Source organism: Dipodomys ordii, unplaced genomic scaffold (genome assembly GCF_000151885.1).
Source record: "Dipodomys ordii isolate 6190 unplaced genomic scaffold, Dord_2.0 Scaffold23, whole genome shotgun sequence".
Taxonomy (NCBI): Eukaryota; Metazoa; Chordata; class Mammalia; order Rodentia; family Heteromyidae; genus Dipodomys; species Dipodomys ordii.
Window position 1 is genome coordinate 2,721,987 of NW_012267239.1, and position 19,748 is coordinate 2,741,734.

Here is a 19,748-nt window from a genome sequence, read left to right on the forward strand (position 1 = left end):
CAGAAGTGGCGCTGTGGCTCAAGTGGTAGAGCGCTAGCCTTGAGCTGAAGAGCTGAGGGACAGTGCCCAGGCCCAGAGGTCAGGCCCCATGACTGGCAACAAAACAAAACAAAACAAAGAATCTGGAGCTCCTTGTAAGATATATATATATATATATATATATATAAATTTTGTCCATCTTCAAGCTTGTTTGTTTTTGCCAGTCTTGGGGCTTGAACTCAGGGCCTGGGCACTATACCTGAGCTTCTTTGTTCAAGGCTAGCACTCTACCACTTGAGCCACAGAACCACTTCCGGCCTTTTCTGTGTATGTGGTACTGAGGAATCAAACCTACGGCTTCGTGCATGCTAGACAATCACTCTACCACTAAGCCACATTCCCAGCCCCTCTTTTCCAGTTTTTGTAAATTCACTCTCATAGAAAACACAATATTAAGAATAACTTCTCAAAACAAAAGCAACTGGAGGTTTCCAAAGCTGAGCTGGTAGGAGTTTCTGGGAGGTTGAAATCTGTCTACACCACCCCAACACCACCACCAAGTCGCCTCCATCTGGTGCCAGGACACTATGAGGAAAGTAGATTAACTAAGTGTGGCCTGGGTAGGCCCTCCTGGGATGGAGAAGGAGTCTGAGAGCCAGCCAAGATGCCCAGGAGGGCCTCAGTTTTCTCCGAGGGCAGGTAAGAATGACAGAGGCCTTAGGCACAAGAGAAAGAAGCCTGGTGGCCAAGGTTATGCAGCTGGAGTGAGATCCCCACAGCATCTGGGGCTCTGGAGTCACAGCTTTTAACCTCCCTCAACTGGAGAACAGCCGAGCTTTCCATAGGCTGTTCCCATGGAGAAGGGATGCTTCATATAGGGCTGTTTCCATGGAGACAGAGTGTTTATTTCAGACAGAGGGCTATTTCACACTCATTGGGTCCACTTGAAAGCCCAGAGCAGTCTATACTGGCCCAGAGCCCCTCTTCCTTCTGGCCTTTAAGGGCCAACCTCTTACTTTGGGAGGCAAGTGAGGTGGAAGGAAGAAACTGAGGGATGCTGGGAAATGAAGAAAAACACATCTCTAGTAACTGGACTGCAGAGATGGTGGAAGGGCCTCTTCTTGTCACTGCATGAACCTGGACACATCTCTTCCTTTTTGTTGGTGGTGTTTTGGCAATACTGGAGTTTGAACTCGGGGCATCGTGCTTGCTAGACAGGTACTCTACTGCCCTACCACCAGCCCTGCTTTTTGCTGGGTGTTTTGGAGATAGAATCTTGTGAACTTCTCTGTCTAGACTGGCCTAGCCGCCGGCTCCTGAGCAGCTAGGATTATAGGAATGTATGATCAGGCCCAACTCAGGCCATGCCCTAAGCCTTGCCCACTACTCGACACCTCCTCCTACAGCATCACTGTGATCTTGGGTGAATCGCTTCCTCTTTTTGAGTACCCGTGTCCTTATCTGCAAAGCAGAAATGAGATTTGGCATGGTTGCTCCTGCCTGTAATCTCAGCTACTCAAGAGGCTTACAATTCACGGCCAGCCAGGGCAAAAAGTTACTGAAGACCTCATATCAACAAATAAGCCAGGCATGGAAGCCCCTAGCTGTGGCTGAAACTGCTTGAGAATAAATAGGTAGGAAGTCCAAGGTCTGAGGTCAGCCCCAGACCAAAACCAAAACCAAAACCAAATCCCAAACCACAAAACCCTACCTGAAAAAAAAAAAAAAAACGAAACCAAAAAGGACTGGTAGTATAGCTCAACTGGTAAAGCACCTGCCTAGCAAGTATAAGGCTGTGAGTTCAAATTCTCCTGCTCTCCTCCCTTCCCCTGTGCTGCCCAACATCAGACACCAGCATGCTCCAACCCTGCTTCAGACAACCAAGACTTTAATGGAGTCACAGACGGGAGATGAGCATTGCGGAGACCTTGCGTAGCACCAGGCCCAGCTCTGTGGCTGTCCCCTGTCGGGAGTGGAGAGCTGAGGGTCAGGGCCACAGTCCCTGGGTGGTGGAGGCCTCCCTGCAGGGCACGGGGGGAGGCTGAGGGCCAGGGCACCCCTGATCTGGGCTGGCAGACATCCCAGGAGAGGTGCCCGGCTCTCTGCTCTGGAGTGAGCAGTGTAGCTTCTTCGGATCTTTGCAGGGGTGGTGGCTGAGGTGGTGCGTGTGCAGAAGGTGGCAGCAGAGCCAGGCCAGGGTCTGTTCCAGGAACGAGGCCAGAGCATGGGGTCCCACCAGGCTGGGTACCGGGCGAGGCAGTTCAGAGACTACCAGCTAACCAGCCTCAGCTCAATGGTTTCTCCGTCCTGGGGTTTGTAGTCAGCGATGCCTGCAGGAAGAGGTAAGGGCAAAAGGATTCACCAGGAGTACGATCCCACCTGACCCTCAGCATCTGGACCTCCCCTGCCGGCCTAAAGCCATGGTCAATAAGATCTACTTAGACTGTTTGTTGTTGGTGTTGTGCTGTTGTACCGGTCCTAAGGCTTGAACTCATGTCTTCTTGCTTGGCTTTATCAGTAAAGGCTACCACTGGAGCCACTTCTGGCTTTTTGCATGTTAATTGGAGGTAAATGTTTCATGAACTTTCCCTGCTCAGGCTGGCTTTGAACTGAGATTCTCAGATCTCAGGGCAAGAAGAGCCAGAACTACAGAGGTGAGCTACCAGTGTCTGGCTACACTGCTTACTTTTTGAGATAGGGCCTCTCTTTCTGCCTGGGCACACACCTGGACCACAAATCCACCTGTTTTAAGTTTTTCAGCATAGTGAGGATGTCAAGCACACATCGCCGCACAAAGCTTTCCAATGAGATGGAGTTTCTTGTCCAGGATATAGTAGAACCATGATCCTCCCATTTCCCACCCCCCACAAAGCTGGAATGACAGCCATCCACTTCTGATGTCTCATTGTTTTTTTGTTTTAAGTGGAAAAACCAAACATTGGGGGTATATCTAGAAGCAAAAACACCCCCAATTTATTTTTAAGTGGTTGTTTTTAAATAGTGAATTATAGGTGATTTTATTTATGTATTTATTTATTGTGGGGGTTTGGGGGCTTGAACTCACTGTCTCAGAGTTTCTTTTGCTCGAAGCTAGCGCTCTACCACTTTGAGCCACAGTTCTACTTCCAGTTTTTGAGTGGTTAATTGGAGATAAGAGTCTCACTGGGACTTTTCTGCCCGGGCTGGCTTTGAACTGGGATCCTCAGATCTCAGTCTCCTGGGTAGCTAGGGTTACAGGAATGAACCACCAGTGCCCAGCTTACAGATGATTTTAATTTTCTTCTTTCTAAACTCTTTCTAGTGCACGTGAAGATTCCACAATAGCTTCCACAAGAAGTCTACCGAGTTAATGAAATGAATTATATTTAACCATTGAGCATCAGCGATTTGCAGCTTTAACCCAGGAAGGCTCACTGCGGGAACAGAGTGTGTACAGGGGACACGTCTAGGGGTGACAGGCTAGCAGACCCACCTTGCAGCAAGGGAGTGTCAGGAGCTCGGAGAAGCTGCCAGTACTCTTGATCCCCGGCTTCTTTCCCCATCACTGAGGTCAGGTAGGGGCCTGACAAGGAGGCCTTGGTTCCATACCTAGAAAAGGAAAGATGGATAAAGAGGAGGCACCTGTCATCCCCAAGGGGAGATTGAGAGCTCACATACATCTGCAGAAGTCCTGTCTTCACCTTCAGGGCCAGTACCTAGGACCGGGCAGCCCGTGCTGCCAGGCACAATGTACTAAAAGTCCAGTGGAGACAGGCCCTGGTGGCTCACGCTTGTAATCCTTGCTACTCAGGAAGCTGAAATCTAAAGCTCGTGGTTCCAAGCCAGCCCGGGCTGGAAAGCCCGTGAGTCTCTTATCTCCAATTAGCCACCAGAAAACAGGAAGTGCTACTGTGGTAGAGCTGAAGAGCTCAGGGACAGTGCCCAGGTCCAGAGTTCAAGCCCCATGACCAACCAAAAAGAAAGTGCAGTGGACGAACAGTACAGGCCTGCACTTCTGCAGGGTCCTTATGTCAACGTTATTGGCTTTTCAGTGTTGTTGTTGTTGTTTGCTTTTTTGTGTGTTTGTTTTTTGATCAGCTGTGGGGCTTGAAGCTACAGCTTGGGCACTGCTCCTGAGATTTTTGGCTCAAGGCAAGCGCTCTACCACTTTGGGCCACTGCTCCACTTCCAGTTTTCCAGTGGTTAATTGGAGGTAAGAGTCTCTTGGATTTTCCTGCCTGGGCTCGCCTCGAACTATGATCCTCAGATCTCAGCCTCCTGAACAGCTAGGATGACAGGTGTGAGCCACCAGCACCTGGCTAAGACTCCAATTAGCTACCATGATGCCAGAAGCGGAGCTGTGGCTCAAGCTGTAGAGGTCTAGTTTTGAGCAAAAGAAGCTCAGGATCAGTGCCCAGGCACCAGGTTCAAGCCCCAGGTCTGGCAATAAATAAATAAGCACATACATACGTGCATACATAAATACATAAGAAACAACTTTGTTTATTTGGCAATACTGGGGTTTGAACTCAGGGACTCAAGTTTGGTTGACTGGCACTATTCTACTTGAACCACACCTCTAATCCAGTTTTTATTTTCTTGCTGGTTAACTAGAGATGGAGTCTCCAAGGCTTTCCTGCCTGGGCTGGCTTCGAACTAACATCCTACGCATAAGCCATTGGCACTGGGCTTTATTTCATTTTTGAGATAGGAACTTACTTTGTCCAGGTTGGTCTCAAACTTGAGATGCTTCTATCTCTGGGTCCCAAGTAGCCAGGATTAAGTGTGCATCACCACACCCAGCCCTGAGCCTTCCTCACAAGGCTACTCCCTGGCTCCTTGTTTCCAAATCAGTATGGACTAGCAAGGAGTACAGAAGACAGACACCGAAGTTGGACTGGTCCTTCTTCCAAGGGAACCCTCTCCTCTGTCCTCTGCCCCTTCCTGATCTCATTTTGTGCCTGGAGGCCTTGAACGGGTGAGGGCTGGGAGGTGAACGGACTCACGTGAACCCTCCAAGTTCTTGGGCCTTCTTCAGGACATCCTCCAAGGAGGACCCAGCGAGGATGGAGATGGCCTGTTGGTACGGCGGCACAATGCTGGAGACCTTCAGGGTGACACTGATCATCCTGGGCGCGTGGATCAGGGACGGGCCCTCAGTAGCTGGTATCAACATGACTGTGCCAGGGAGACAGTGAGCCCAGATGTGAGTCCTCCTGTCTTCCCTATAACCCTGTAGACCATGTCCCTCCCTGGGTCTCAGCCATGATCACAGGATCAACAGCCCCATCTCTTTGACCCTGGCCTCCACAGCCTCCCAAGGCCTAAGGGCCCTGGTTTCTCTGCTTCTAGTACATTTCCCTCCCACCTACCTGCCCCATTGCACCCTGGGGGCTCCTTCTAGAACACTCATTGCTTATGCTCCCTTACCTCTGATGGTCTCACCTCCTTTTCCTTCCTGCTTCCTACTCTCCACCATTTGCTAGATAATTTCCCTAACCCCCCCGCAAATTCTTTTGCTGTTGTTGTTGTTCTTGGAGATTTGTATGTGTGAGCCAGTGGTAGGACTTGAACTCAGGAGCTTGACTCTTGCTTGATTTTTTTTTGTTGTTCAAAACTGGCTCTCTACCAATTGAGCCACACCTCTACCTCTGGCTTTTTTTGCTAGTTAATTGGACGTAAGAGTCTCACAGATTTGTCTGCACCGACTGGTTTTAAACTAGGATCCTCAGATCCCAGCTTCCCTGAGTAGCTAGGATTACAAGCATGAATTACCAGATACTGGCATAAATGATGGGTTTGTTTTTTTTTTTTTTTTTACTAGTCCTAGGGCTTGAACTCAGGGTCTGGGCACTGTCTCTGAGCTTCATTTGCTCAAGGCTAGCACTCTACCACTTAAGCCACAGCACCACTTCTAGCTTTTTCTGTTTATGTGGTATGAGGAACAGAACCCAGGGCTTCATGCATGCCAGGCAAGTACTCTACCACTGAGCCACATTCCCAGCCTCTGTTCATTTGTTTTTGAGATGGTGTTTCACTACCAGTCCGGACTGGCTTTGAACTTGACATGCACCCCAGGCTGGGCTCAAACTCATGATCCTCCTGATTCAACTTCCCAACTGTTATGCCCTCCTAAATTCTTTTTTTTTTTGGGGGGGGGGAGGGTGCTAATACTAGGGTTAGAACACAGGGCCAGGGCACTATCCCAGCCAAAGCTCCACTTCCAGCTTTTTGGTATTTAATTGGAGATAGGAGTCTCATAGACTTTGCTACCCAAGCAGGCTTTGAACCAGGATCCTCAGATCTCCGCCTCCTGAGTTAGTTAGGGTTATAGCTGTGAGCACCAGCTGTCAGCTTTTGCTGGTTACTTTTGATATAAGAAAATAAGATCTTACTTCCTGCAGCTATCCACTTCTGTGAGACTTCCCCAGTAGCTAGGATAGCAGGTGCATGCCACCTTGTCCAGCTCTCTATTTGGAAGCGGCCTCATGAACTTTTCTACCCTGGTTGGCCTCAAATTGTGATACTCCTGATCTCAGCCTCCCAAGTAGCTGGGCTTACAGGAGTAAGCCACAGGCACCCAGTTCTCCCAAATTCTTTACCTCTCAGTGTTGTGCCTTTGATCTTGCTGTCTCCTTTTCTCTCTCCTTTCTCCATTGCAAATTCCCTCAATACCCTGTTTCATGGCTGCCGTCCTTGAGGTTCACCATGAAACAGAGTTAATCAAAACACGTCTCTCCCTATTCTTCAACCCACTCATTCATTCACTCAAATATTTTTCTCCACTGAAGCTGGGTGCTGGTGATTCACATCTATAATCCTAGCTATTCAGGAAGCTGAGATCTGAGGACCCTAGTTTGAAGCCAGCCCGGACAGACAACTATGAGAGATTCTGATCTCCAATGAACCAACAAAAAAGCTGGAAGTGGATGAGTGGCTCAAGTGGTAGAGCACCAGCCTTGAGAAAAAAAAAAGCACAGAACAAGAGTACAGGGCCCTGAGTTCAAGCCCCAGCATTGGGCTAGCACACACACACACACACACACACACACACACCCCAAAACCAAGCAACTTCCCTCTTGCTGGGACCAGCAGACAGCCTAGAGGCCTTGGGACTGGCAGGTAACACAAAGGGCTTGAAGAATACAAGAAGCCCTGCTACCTCTTGGTGCCTGGCAGTCTGGGAAGATGAGATCGATGTAGGTCTTGCTGTTCAGGACAGGAAGCAGCTGGGAAATCATGAGAACATTCTGGAAGCTCTCCTCCTGCAGGCTGGCCAGCAGAGCGGTCCTCGCCTTCAGGCACGCAGCACCCAGCTCCACCGCAGGCATTGGGGAGGTCATGAGCAACTGTGCCAAGGCAGAGAAGACAGGAAGGAGGAGCCAGTCAGTGGGAGGAGCCAGGTCTTCCAGCCACTGACCAATCCCCAGCAGCCCCTGGGAAGAACCAAGTCTCCAGTGCCTCGTTCCCACCTGCAGTGCCAAAGGGGTGCTGTAGACATTCCCAAAGTAGCCCTCGGGGGTCTGGGCCAGCAGGACTTTTTCTCGGGTTGTGGCCACAGCCACGGTGATCCGTGGCCTCAGATCCGGGTTGAAGCCAGAGCGCTCCAGACAAGTGAAGGCCAAGCCAGCCATGGCCATTGTGTCTGAGTAGGGGACAAGAAAAGGGTGAGCCGGACGACCCCATGGAGCCAGGCCTGGCAGGGCATTGGGGTTCATGTCCTTGTGGTTATGGGCAACTAGTGAGGGCTCAAAGAGGGGGGACAGCTATGTAATCACATCAGCTAGGTGCTTTGCCCAGGATTCTCCCGGTCTGGAACTGAACTCAAGAAACATTACTCCGTGTGTGTGTGTGTGTGTGTGTGACCCCCCCATGAGCCCCTCATTGCTAAGGTATTTGATAAGGCTGGGTCCCAAGGGAACAGTGAGTATGGGGACAGGTCCTGTAGGAGGCTTCAGTGGGCTCGGGTGCACTCACCCACAGAGAAGTGGCCCTGGTGGAGATGGTGGTCGTGTTCCACCGCATACAGCAGCTTGCCCACCACGTGGTCATGGACCCGCTTCTGGTGGAGACACAGGGCCAGGATGCCGAGGCCGTACTTGTAGTAGCCACTATGGGGGTGACCCTTGTGGTTGTGCCCTGAGAAGAAGAAGAAGGAGGTGATGGGGAACAGGTCAGGTGCTAGCATCTGGGGATATTCGTGCCATTTCCTGAACCTCCAATACATTCTTACTTTGTTTGTGATTGGTTGATTTTTTTTGTGTGTGCCAGCCCTGGGGTTCCAACTCCAGGATCTAGGCACCATCCCTTAACTTTTTCTCAAGGAGGGTGCTCTACCACTTAAGTCACGATCACTTCTGGCTTTTTGGTGGTTAACTGGAGATAAGTGTCTTATAGACTTTCTTGGCTTAGCTAGCTTTGAACCATGATCCTCAGAGCTCAGCCATTGCATAGCTTGGATTACAGGCACACTTTCTTTTTCTTTACCTTTCTTTAGGTGTGTGTGTGTGTGTGTGTGTGTGTGTGTGTGTGTGTGTGTGTGTGTGTGTGTGTGTGTGGTGCTTTACATTTGCTAGGTTGGTGCTCTACCACTTGAGTCATACCTCCAGCCCTCTTTTTGCTTGTTATTTTCAAATAAGGTCTCAAGATCTTTTCGTCCTACGTTGGCCTCAAATTGTGATCCTCAGTCTCAATACTCAATCTCCTGTGTTGTTAAGATTAGAGAAGTGAGACCACACCTGGAAAAAAGATGTTTGTGTGTGTGTATATGAGAGAGAGATACTGACATTTTTAATTCAGAGCCTTGAGCTTGCCAGGCAGGTGCTCTACTACTTGAGTCATGAGCCCCATCATTTTTGCTTTAGTTTATTTTTCAGATAGTATCTTCCACTTCTTCCTGGCTTGGACTATAATGCTACTTTTGCTTCCCAAGAAGCTTGGATTAGAGATGTTTACTACCATTTTTATCCTGGGATTTCTATTGAAAATACTCGCTCTAGCTGCTAGTTCGGGGTTGAGTTGGGAGCCCAGGAAATTGGCAGCGAGTTGACTGCTTACAGAAGTAAGCAGTAAAGAGGCTGGACAGGTGTCCCAGAGGTGGGTGGTCAGGTCAACCTTAGTGGCTGAGCATCAGGTCTTATCAAAGAGTGAGTAGAAAGGCAAGAAAAGGAGGGCTAGGCTACTAGCAGCTGGGAGTCTGTGCCTCCTACCTGTAATCCTAGCTACTTAAGAAGCTAAGAGGGCTGGGTAGGTGGCTCAGTGGTAGAGCGCTTGCCTTGCATGCTTGAGGCCCTGGGTTCGATTCCTCAGCACCACATAAGCAGAAAAAAAGCCGGAAGTGGCACTGTGGCTCAAGTGGTAGAATGCTAGCCTTGAGCTGAAGAGCTGAGGGACAGCGTCCAGGCGCAGAGTTCAGGCCCCACGACCGGATCCCCCCGAAAGAAAGAAAAGAAGGAAGAAAGAAAGAGAAGCTAAGATCCAGAGGACCATGGTTTGAAGCTAACCTCAATAGAAGAATCTCCATCTCAACACAAAAAAATCAGTCAAAATCTGGGCTCTAGGCATGGCTTAAGTGGTAGAACAGCAACTGATCGAGCAAGTTGCTCAAGTGTACTGCCAAAAAAAAAAATTACAAGGAAGAGAGAAAAAAGGAAGAAAGGCAGGCAGGCAGGCAGGCAGGCAGGCAGGCAGGAAGGCAGGCAGGAAGGCTGGAAAGGCTACGAGGGCAGGTCCAAACCACTACAACATTAGTGAAATGGAAACATGGAGAAGGAAAAGAGACTGGGCAGGAGACCCAACGTTTTGTTTGGTACTGAGGTTTTGAACTCAGGGCCTCTCCCTGGTTTGCTAGGCAGGCATTCCACCACTTGTGTTACACTCTTAACCCTTTTGGCTTTAGTTATTTTCCAAATGGGGTCATATATTTTTGTGTTTTCTTTTTTCCTCATTGTTGCAATCCTCCCACCTCGCTTCCTGAAGAGCCGAGATTACAGGCAGCACCCCCACCCCCACCCCCACAATTCAGATTCTCACCAGGAATCCCATCTAATGAGCCCTCCCCACTGGTCCTCCCCACACTAGTATGAGGCGTCCCCCTCACCAATCGCCCTCTTCTCATTCTCCAGGTACCACTTGAGCTGGGAGACCAGCCTGTCCCCCTTCTGGCCCCCGATGAACTCGCAGTTGGCCCTGAGAGCCAGCAGGTAGAGGGCCAGCTGGCCCATGGAAGGCTTGATCTCACAGTCGCTGTTGTCATCTTCAGAGACAGGCCTAGGACAAAGCCAGTGATCAATATTTCTGAGGGTAAATGTCACCTTCATAAGTCTGTTTGGGGGTATTCCCTCCAACATCACAAAAATAAGGGGAAAAAACCCAACAGCTGGATACTGCTAGAATCACTGAATTAGGTGTTAGCCATGTTACAGAGTATATATGACAGATATTTAGAAGATGAAGGGTTTTTGTGGTATCGGGTTTGCACTAAGGGTCTTGACAGGCATGCTACCGCTTGGGCTGTGTCCCAACGCTCTTTTTGCTTTAGTGATTTTTCTCACGTAGAGTCTCATGGGTTTTCCCCAGGGAGTCTTGACTCATGGTCCTCCTGTCTAATCCTCCCGCATAGCCACATCAAAAAGATGTGTGCTGGCCTGGAAATGTGGCTTAGTGGTAGAGTGCTTGCCTAGCATGCATGAAGCCCTGGGTTTGATTTCTCAGTACCACATACAAAGAAAAAGCCAGCCAGGCACTGGTGGTTCATGCCTGTAATCCTAGCTACTCAGGAGACTGAGATCTGATGATCACGGCTCAAAGCCAACTTGGGCAGAAACGTCCGTAAGACTCTCATCTCCAATAAACCACCAGAAAACTGGAAGTGGCAGTGTGGCTCAAGTGGTAGAACACTCATCTTGAGCTGAAGAGCTGAGGGACAGCGCCCAGGCCGAGTTCAAGCTCCACGATCAACAAAAAAAGAAAAGAAAAAGGCAGAAGTGGTGCTGTGGCTCAACTGGTGGAGTGCTAGCCTTGAGCACAGTGAGGCTCAGGGACAGTGTTCAGGCCCTGAGTTCAAGCCCCAGGACTGGCAAAAAAAAAAAAAGATGTGTGCCACCATTGTAGACTGGTGGTTGAGATGGAAGTCTCAACTTCTGTCCTGGTAGGGTTCAAGCCCTGATCTTCCCAATCTCTGCTTGCTGGCTAGCTGCGATTATGGGCATTAGCTACCAACCCGGCAAGCTATAAGATGAAATATGAAACTCAAGGATAAACTCTGAGGGCTCCTGACTCTAAATTGTCGGTGTGCTTGGCCCACATTTTGGCCATATTTCATCATACATGCTCTTACCTTTCTCCTTCCTACATCTATTTCTTTTGAGAGGCCAAACAGGACGGGAAGATGCTTTGTGGCTACTCCTGATTCTTTACAACACCCTCCTCCTCCCCCAAATAGGCCTCTCTTAATGTTCCTTGGAAAGGAAGCACAGAACAGTGCTTTCTGGACTTAGTATGAAAGAATGCAGTCACTGATTAGTGATGTCTGACATGCTCAGGAAAGGAACTCAGAAAGGGTCGGGTGCTGCTTCTGGGCTGGGCTGAGAATGTGGTCATGGATTAATGATGTCTGCCTCATGCACTGAATAGAGGAGCTCAGAAAGTCCGGGATTGTTTCTTGCCTCAGTATGAGAGAGTTCAGTCATGGATTAGTGATGTCTGCCTCATGCACAGGAAAAGAGCTCAGAATATGTCAGGGGCTACTTGTGGGCTAGGTATGAGAGTGATGTCATGGATTAATGATGTCTGCTTCATGCACTGAGGCAGAGAGGTGTGGTACCAGGCACAAAGGATCTACATTAGCATCTCTGATCTACTCCAACCAACCCTTTCATTCTGCCAATGAAGGAAAGCCCAGAAAAGACAAATTGCCTGAAGTCTTCCTACTAAGTAGTGCAACAGTCCCAAATCAGACCCCAGGTCTCCCGCCTCTTAGGATATGGGGAAAGAAGAGAGTGGGCCACAATACCCCAGGAGGCACCGCTGGTAGTTGAGCTTGAGGCTGTGCAGGTAGAGGTCTTCCTTAGTCCCAGCCTGTAGGCTGGAAAGGCGCAGGCCCACGTAGATGCTGGGGTTGAGGTGCTCCAAGGAGAGCCGGTCCATCCAAGGCAAGAGACGCTGGCCCAGCTTGTCCACCAGCTGGCTGTCCACCTGTGGTATGACTTAGGGGAGAAAATGGTAAAAGTGGAACCAGAAGGCCAGGCCACCAGGAAACAACTGCTTTTATCTTACCCAAGTCTTCTACAGGAACTAAAGTAGATAAAGAGAGAAGAAAGTCTGGGCAGTCAGAGCTGAGTGTGATGATCCAAGCCTAGAATCCCAGCGCTTGGGAGGTAGTGGCAAGAGGATCATGAGTTCAAGAACAGCCTGAGCAAAACCTTGTCTTAAAAACAGAAAAAAATAAATGACCAACATGCACACCTGTAAGCCCACATACTCGGAAGGTAGAGGCTGGAGGATCACAACTCAAGGCCAGGCATGATCAAAAGCAAGAGACCCTATCTAAAAATTGAAACTGGAAGCTGAAGGATGAAGGGTGTGGCTCAAGGCCCTGAGATCAATCCCAAGTGCCCAAACAAAGCCAAACAAAACAGGGTCCCTTAGAGATTGTTCTAAAAGAACTTTTTGTTCCCACTTAACTGCCTTCCCATGGCTGCTGGCTCCAGCTGCTGGCCTACCTAGTGTCATATCCCAGGATTCCAAGAAGGCCGCCCCACCCAGACAACTAAGGAAAACAACCACTGGCCTGCCTCTTATCCCGAGAACCATAGTTCTTTGGATACAGCTGGGCTCTCTGAGTTTCCAAAGTCACAGGTATCCTTGTGATCAGGTGACCATTCCCTGGTGGCTGAGCTCCAAATAATTCTTTGCTGTGCAGGGCCAGGCCTGAGCAAGTCATTGGATTCTTACCAAATATTCACTAAGAAAGTCAAGGGGGTGGAGGATTTAAAAATAAGCTGGGTGCTGGTGGCTCATGCGTATAATCCTAGCTACTCAGGAGGCTGAGATTTGAGGTTTGAGATTTGAAATCTATACAGATAAAGCTGTGAGATTTTTATCTCCAATTAACCAGCAAAAAGCCAGACATGCAGATGTGGCTCAAATGGTAGAACACCAGCCTGAGTGAAAGAGCCAAGTAAAAAATGCCAGCTGCCGGTTGATGGTGGCTCATGCCTATTATCCTAACTACTCAGGAAACTGAGATCTGAGGATCATGATTCAAAACCAGCTTTAGGCTGACTGTGAGACTCTTATATCCTATTAGGCACTATAAAAAGCCAGAAGTAGAGCCATGGCTTAAGTGGTAGAGCACTAGCCTTAAGCAAAAGAAGCTCAGGGACAGTGCTCAGGCCCTGAGTTCAAACCCTAGGACCAGAAAAAGCAAAAAAAGAGTACAAGGCCCTGAGTTCAAGCCTCAGAACCGACATAAGAAAAAAAGTTATAAGCTGAGAATTGGGCAGTGGAGGAAGGCTGAGAACCACAGTTTAATCTCAGAAAGAAGACACTGGGCAGACTGACCTGGCTAATAAAGGTGCCTTTGGGTGAGGTCCCTCCCCACTGGTGCCGCCTGTGCCCAGGGCCACCCAGCTGAGTGACATCGGCCTTTGGAATCATAGGCGTCCATCTTGCATTAGCATAAGGGGCACATCCTGCCAGGCTCCTGGCCTGCAGAGCTTGAAGCTCAGACAGCAGGTGCCCTGAGTTCTTGGCACCACACCGAGGAGGAGGAGGCAGGAGAGGCCGACATGTTCTCACGAACGGGAAAGAAACCAGGACCAAGTAAACGACACAGCAGCACCAAGTGGCACCCTCAACCCCATCTTAAGTTCTCTAGACCCTAAAAGGAAGGGTCTTGTGTGGGGCGAGGGAAAGGGGTGTCAGGTTTAGGGGCCAATGTCCAAGGCTGAGATAGGGCTGGTCTGGTGGGAGGCAGGAAGTTTGGCTGGGGTACTTCTGGTCTCCCACAGGAACTTTGTAGGTGGCCCAAAGGCCTGGTCCAAGAACCTTGTGGAGCATAGGTCAAGAGGCTTTGGGAGAAGATCCCGCCTGCAGATCTGTGAACAAGTCACTTGACCCTTGACCCTTCTGAACTCTGACTTTTTTTCTTTTTCTTTTTCTTTTTTTGGTCATGGGGCTTGAATTCATGTGCCTGAGCTCTTCAGCTCAAGACAAGCATTCTACCACTTAGAGCCATTTCTGGTTTTCTGGTGGTTCATTGGAGATAAGAGTCTCACAGACTTTACTGCCTGGGCTGGCTTTGAAGCACGATCCTCAGATCTCAGCCTCCTGAGTAGTTAGGATGACAGGTATGAGCCACCAGCATCTGGCCGACCTCTGTCTTCTTTGCCTGCGCACAGCTTACCTGTCTCTCAGGATTTCCCAGGGTCACCTGAGCCCTGGGAAGGAGCAAAGGAGAAAGGTGGATGGCAGGGATCCTGAGACCTGTACAGGGGCCAGAGCCACAGGCAGGTTGAAAGGCCCCTCAGTGGGTGGTCCTGGATGAGAGATAGGGGCTGAGCCTCCAAACACTCTCTTTCCTGGGACTTCAATTCTCAGCTCCACTGCTTGCTGGCTTCTTTTCTCCTAGTCCTCAGAGACCCTTCCCCATACCCACCACTACCTGAGCTGGCAAACTCTTCTCCTCTCTGCCGCAGCCTGGCTTCTGCCTACCATAACCCAGTTTGCTGATTGCTTTCGTCCATCCCTTCCCTTGGAATACAAGCTGTAGGAGGGCAGGGATCAGACACATTTTGCTCTTATTCTTTCTCCAAATCTAACTGTAGGCCTGGTGCAGAGAATAAACAGATACCTGAATTAACAAAGATAGAGTTTGTGTGTGTGTGTGTGTGTGTGTGTGTGTGTGTGTGTGTGTGTGTGTGTGTTGGCATTGGGGCTAGAACTCAGGGTCTCATGTTCTTAGCTTTGTCACTCTAGTCTAGTGCTCTAACACTTGAGCCACAGCTTCACTTCTGGCTTTTCACTGCTTCATTGGAGATGAGAGTCTCTCCGATTTGTCTGCCTAGGCTGGCTTGGAACAAGGATCCTCAGCTCTCAGCTTCCTGGGTTGCTAGGATGACAGGTGTGAATGACAGATACTCATCTTGTCAAACACGGCAAACCCTGAGGTCCAGCCATGCCCAAACTACTGTGGAATCTCCCAGAGGCACCTGAGTTTCCCCAGCACCCCATGTCCCGCCCGCCCCCAGCAAGCCTCAATTTCCCCAGTTATATAACAAGTTTCATCTCCGAGCTCCAAGTTCAAAGGCAGCCTCATGGAGACTGGTGACTCACCACAGTCCTTAGCCAGAGCCCCCAACAGGAAGCTTCCCAATAGGAAGAGGAAGGCCCCAAGACACCCCATGGCTGGGGAGCAGATGGGAAGCAGGGCAGACTCTCGAGGCTGGCCTTGAAGATACTGGGCACTCGCAGCCTGACCACCAGCGGTCCCGGCTTCCTGTCACTGATTAATCCTCCACGCCCACTGGGAACTGCTAAGTCAGCAGAGAGAAAGGGGAAAAGGTTATTGCTATTGAGGGGAGGGCAGGCCAAAGAACGGAGGAAGGAAGGGCAAGACAGCTGTCTTCCAGGTGGCAGACAAAAGGAGGGGAAGGGCTTGGAAGGACTGCATGGGGCCACTTTAAAGCCAACTGCGATCCGATGGCTCTCACGGCTGTTTAAAAAGCCTGGGACCATGTCCAAATCCATGTGCTGCCGATTGCCCCTGTCTGGGGTTCCCCCACCTCCTCCCAGCTGCTGCAGCCTTAGACTTTCAGAACTGGGGTAACACCTACCTGATGCTCCTTAGAGATTCTCAAAGTGCCTACCTTGGGACGAGGAGCGGAACCGGGAGCCGAGATGGGTCACATGAGCGAAAGCTCTAAAGTCAGCTGTTCTCCCAGCTGGCCAGCCTCCCCAGAGGGCGGGGCAGCCGCTGGACCAGGACCAGACAGGCTGGAGCTCTCCACCAACCAGGACAGTCAAGGCAAGTTAGAGAATAAGATAGAATCATGGCAGCTACAGCAACTGCATGGAGTCTCTATCTAAAAAGATCTCCAGAGAAGAAACAAATGATTCCTCCTTCCCTCCCCCAACAGACACACACACACACACACACACACACACACACACAAGCACACACACAGGATTCAATGTATATGAGTCAAGTAATTGTGTGACCTTGGCCAGATCACTTAACCTGAGCTTGAATAGATCCCAGAGATAAGGGGGTTAGACAAGATCATTCTAATAGTGCCCAGCAAGCTCAACTGTGTGACCTCTAATCATCTCCAAATAAGTTGTTTAGTTTATTTTTCTTAATTTCTTTGCCAGTCCTAGGGCTTGAACTCAGGGCCTATGTGCTGTCCCTGAGCTTCTTTTGCTTCAAGCTAGCGCTCTTGAGCCACACCACCACTTTTGGCTTGTTTTGACAGTTTATTGGAAATGAGAGTTTCCTACCCAGGCTGGGTCAAACCACAACCCTCAGATCTCAGCCTCCTGGTTTGAGGTGAGCAGGAAAAAGGATAAAAGCTTGTTTGAAAACCAAATTTAGGGCTGTGAATGTGGCTTAGTGGTAGAGTGCTTGTCTAGCATGCATGAAGCCCTGGGTTCCATTCCTCAGTACCACATAAACAGAAAAAACCGGAAGTGGCACTGTGTCTCAAGTGGTAGAGTGCTAGCCTTGAGCAAGAGTAGTTCAGGGACAGTGCCCAGGCCTTGAGTTCAATCACCATTACTGGCAAAACAAAAACCAAAATTAAGTGGCTGGGAAGGTGGCTCAGTGGCAGAGTGCTTGTCTCGCAGGCATGAGGCCCTGGGTTCGATTCCTCAGCACCACATAAATAGAAAAAGCCAGAAGTGGCGCTGTGGCTCAAGTGGTATAGCACTAGCCTTGAACTGAAGAGCTCAGGGACAGCGCCCAGACCCAGAGTTCAAGCCCCATGACCGACCCCCCCCCCAAAAAAAAACCCTTAAAATGTAGCTAGAAGGAGCCAAGCACTGGTGACTCATGCCTACAAGGTTAGCTATTCAGGAGGCTGAGATCTAGGGATAATGATTCAAAGCCAGCCTAAGCAGACAGATTTTCAGAGTCTTACCTCCAAATAAGCAACTAGACTGGAGACTGGATATATGGCTCAAGTGGTAGAGAGCCAGTCTTGAGCAAAAAAAAGTAAAAACTGAGTGAGAGCACATAACCCTGAGTTCAATGTTTAAAAAGAAAAAGAAGGCAGGCACTGATGACTCATGCCTATAATCCTAGCTTCTGAGGAGGCTGAGATCTGAGGATCACAGTTCAAAGCCAAGCCAGGCAGGAAAGTCCATGAGACTCTTATCTCCAGTTAACCACCAGAAAACCTGAAGTGGTGCTGTAGCTCAAGTGGTAGAGCGCTAGCCTTGAGCTGAAGAGCTGAGGGACAGTGCCCAGGCCCAGAGTTCAAACCCCACAACCAACAAAAAAAGAAAAAGAAGGAGAAGACCCAGTCTTCTAGAGGGAATACTGACAATACAAAGATGTGGAGTGCATGTTTGCTTTCCCTAGAACCATTTTCATACTATTTGAGCCTTTAATCTGTGGCCATTTGTCTAGTGAATTGGTCTTATCTAAATGTACAGTAAAACTTATCTCCCAAAGTCAGTAAAATGGTTATTACCTAGATCCAACTCTAAGTTAAGCTCCCAAGCTTCCAAGAAAACTAAGTGCTATCTTTTCCCTTTCCTTTGTGTGTGTGTGGGGGGGGGGGAAGGAGGGGTCAGTTCTGGGGCTTGAACTCAGGGCCTGGGCGCTGTGTCTTAGATTTTTGCTCAACCATTTGAGCCACAGCTCTACTTCCGGCCTTTTGGTATTTAGTTGCAAATAAAAGCCTTGCTTGCTTTCCTGGTTGGGCTTTGAATCGGGATCCTTAGATCTCAGCCCCTTGAGTAGCTAGGATTACAGGCATGAGCCAACAGCCAGGCCCCTTTCTTAGTCTGTTGTAGACATAAGACACTTAATTAAACATGATATTTTAAAATAGTCTTCCAATCTGACTCAGATTGCACTTTTATTTTAATTCTACCATTTTGAAGTTGATTTATCATCATATCTGGGGTTTCTATTCAGTCTTCTCCGCTACAAGATTTTTTTTTTTACCTCACAGACAAAGGATCTGGTCCATGATGCCTCAGTCCATTTTGGTTTGTTTGTTTGTTTGTTTCTGTAACAGAGGACCTGGTGATTTAAAGAAGCTCATTGTTTAGCTCATAGTTCTGAAGGTCTAAGAGCCCAGTGAGAATATCTTCACAGCTTCTGGTGAGAACTTCATGGAAAATCAGAACTCACAGGAAATCAGGCAGGCATGTGGCAGAGGACACCCACCAAGCGGAAGACTAACCCATTCCCGTGAGAATTAATCCAGTTTTGTAACTGGGGTTTGGATATAAAATTAACACAAGGGCTCTGGCATTGAATGCTTGATCTCCAGCAGATGGTGCTATTGAGACACATTAGCTCATAGGGCACTTAACTTTGTGCATTAAACCATTGATTTCATAGTTCATTGCACTAATTGGGGGTGGGCCTGGTTGAAGGAAATAAATCAGTAGAGGGACTGAAGGATTAGTCTTGTCCCTGGCTGACTCCCTCCCCTGCCCCTTTCATTCCCTGGCCTCTTTCCTGTTCTTTCTCTGCATTCCTCCCTCTTCCTTCTCTTTCCTCTTTCTCAATCTCTTTTTCCTCTGTCCTCTATTTCCCCCTTCACCCTTCTTTCCACCAAGAATGAGCTTTGTGCTTCGCTCCACTACTTCTGCTTCACCCCATGGCCAACAAAGCCAAGAGATCACCTACCAAAATCACTGAATCTGTCAGCCCCCCCTGAACCCTTCTTCTCATAAATTGTTTTCTCAAATATTGTGTCACAGTACCAGAAGTGACTTAACACACATGTAAGAGAGACATTAATCCCTCTTCACAGCCCTACCTCCCGCCACAACTACATTGACAGCTAAATTCAACAGGAGTTTTGACAGGAACAAAATGGGTGTAAGCTAGAGCAGGGAGACTACTCCTCACAAGTTAGTCAATGTTAATTATGCATTCCTTGATTTGGGTTTGAGAAATGACCCTTGTGGGGAGGGGCAGTCCTCAGAGCCAGCGTCCCCACTGTGAGATAAGGACCTGCTCTAATAGGGAGCCATTGTGATTGGGTCTTGGAATATTAATATCAACTCAGACCCTTTATCCTACAGTCTTTGAGATGTCTGGGTTTTTTTTTTTTTATTTCCTCAGTGTACAGTCACGTGGGCAGTGGCCCTGGGTCCCTCTGGGGAAGGACTGGGAAAGTCGTCTCATTTTAAACATGGCATGCATGATATTGAGAAGTTCTTTTCCTAGGGTCTGATCACGTTAATGAGTTTCCTATCTGAAAACAGGTTCAGTTCTGGAAACTAAAGATTGTGATTGTGATTGCGTGTGTGTGTGTGTGTATGTGTGTGAGTGCGTGCGCACACCAATACTGGGGTTTGAACTCAGGGCCTTGTGCTCTCACTTGGCTTTTTTTTTTTTGTTTGTGTTTGTTTTTGTCAGTTGTGGGTCTTGAACTCTAGTCCTGGGCGCTGTCCCTCAGCTCTTCAGCTCAAGGTTAGCACTCTACCACTTGAGCCACAGCACCACTTCAGTTTTCTGGTGGTTAATTGGAGATAAGAGTGTCATGGACTTTCTTGCCCAGGCTGGCTTTGAACCATGATCCTCAGATCTCAGCCTCCTGAATAGC

The 19,748-nt window shown here is 49.0% G+C and overlaps 1 protein-coding gene across 1 annotated transcript; it reads right to left on the bottom strand.

The window, feature by feature from the left end:
• Nucleotides 1–1,845: 1,845 nt before the first annotated feature.
• Nucleotides 1,846–15,844, bottom strand: Tcn2 (transcobalamin II). The gene is made up of 10 exons (XM_013014428.1): nucleotides 15,828–15,844; nucleotides 15,295–15,491; nucleotides 11,972–12,164; nucleotides 10,058–10,227; nucleotides 7,936–8,097; nucleotides 7,431–7,603; nucleotides 7,121–7,307; nucleotides 4,965–5,136; nucleotides 3,452–3,567; nucleotides 1,846–2,309 (listed from the first exon to the last, which is right to left on the bottom strand). Exons 2-10 carry the CDS (start codon nucleotides 15,362–15,364, stop codon nucleotides 2,248–2,250), a joined length of 1,305 nt encoding a protein of 434 aa, XP_012869882.1. The 5' UTR covers nucleotides 15,365–15,491; nucleotides 15,828–15,844; the 3' UTR covers nucleotides 1,846–2,247.
• Between the last annotated feature and the right edge of the window lie 3,904 nt (nucleotides 15,845–19,748).

Coding starts and splice junctions, on each gene's coding strand:
- Tcn2 (XM_013014428.1), bottom strand. CDS start 15,364: ATGGGGTGTCTTGGGGCCTTCCTCTTCCTATTGGGAAGCTTCCTGTTG. Junction 7,604..7,935: donor CCAGGGCCACTTCTCTGTGG/GTGAGTGCACCC, acceptor TCCCCTACTCAG/ACACAATGGCCATGGCTGGC. Junction 5,137..7,120: donor AGACTGCCAGGCACCAAGAG/GTAGCAGGGCTT, acceptor TCCCTGGCACAG/TCATGTTGATACCAGCTACT.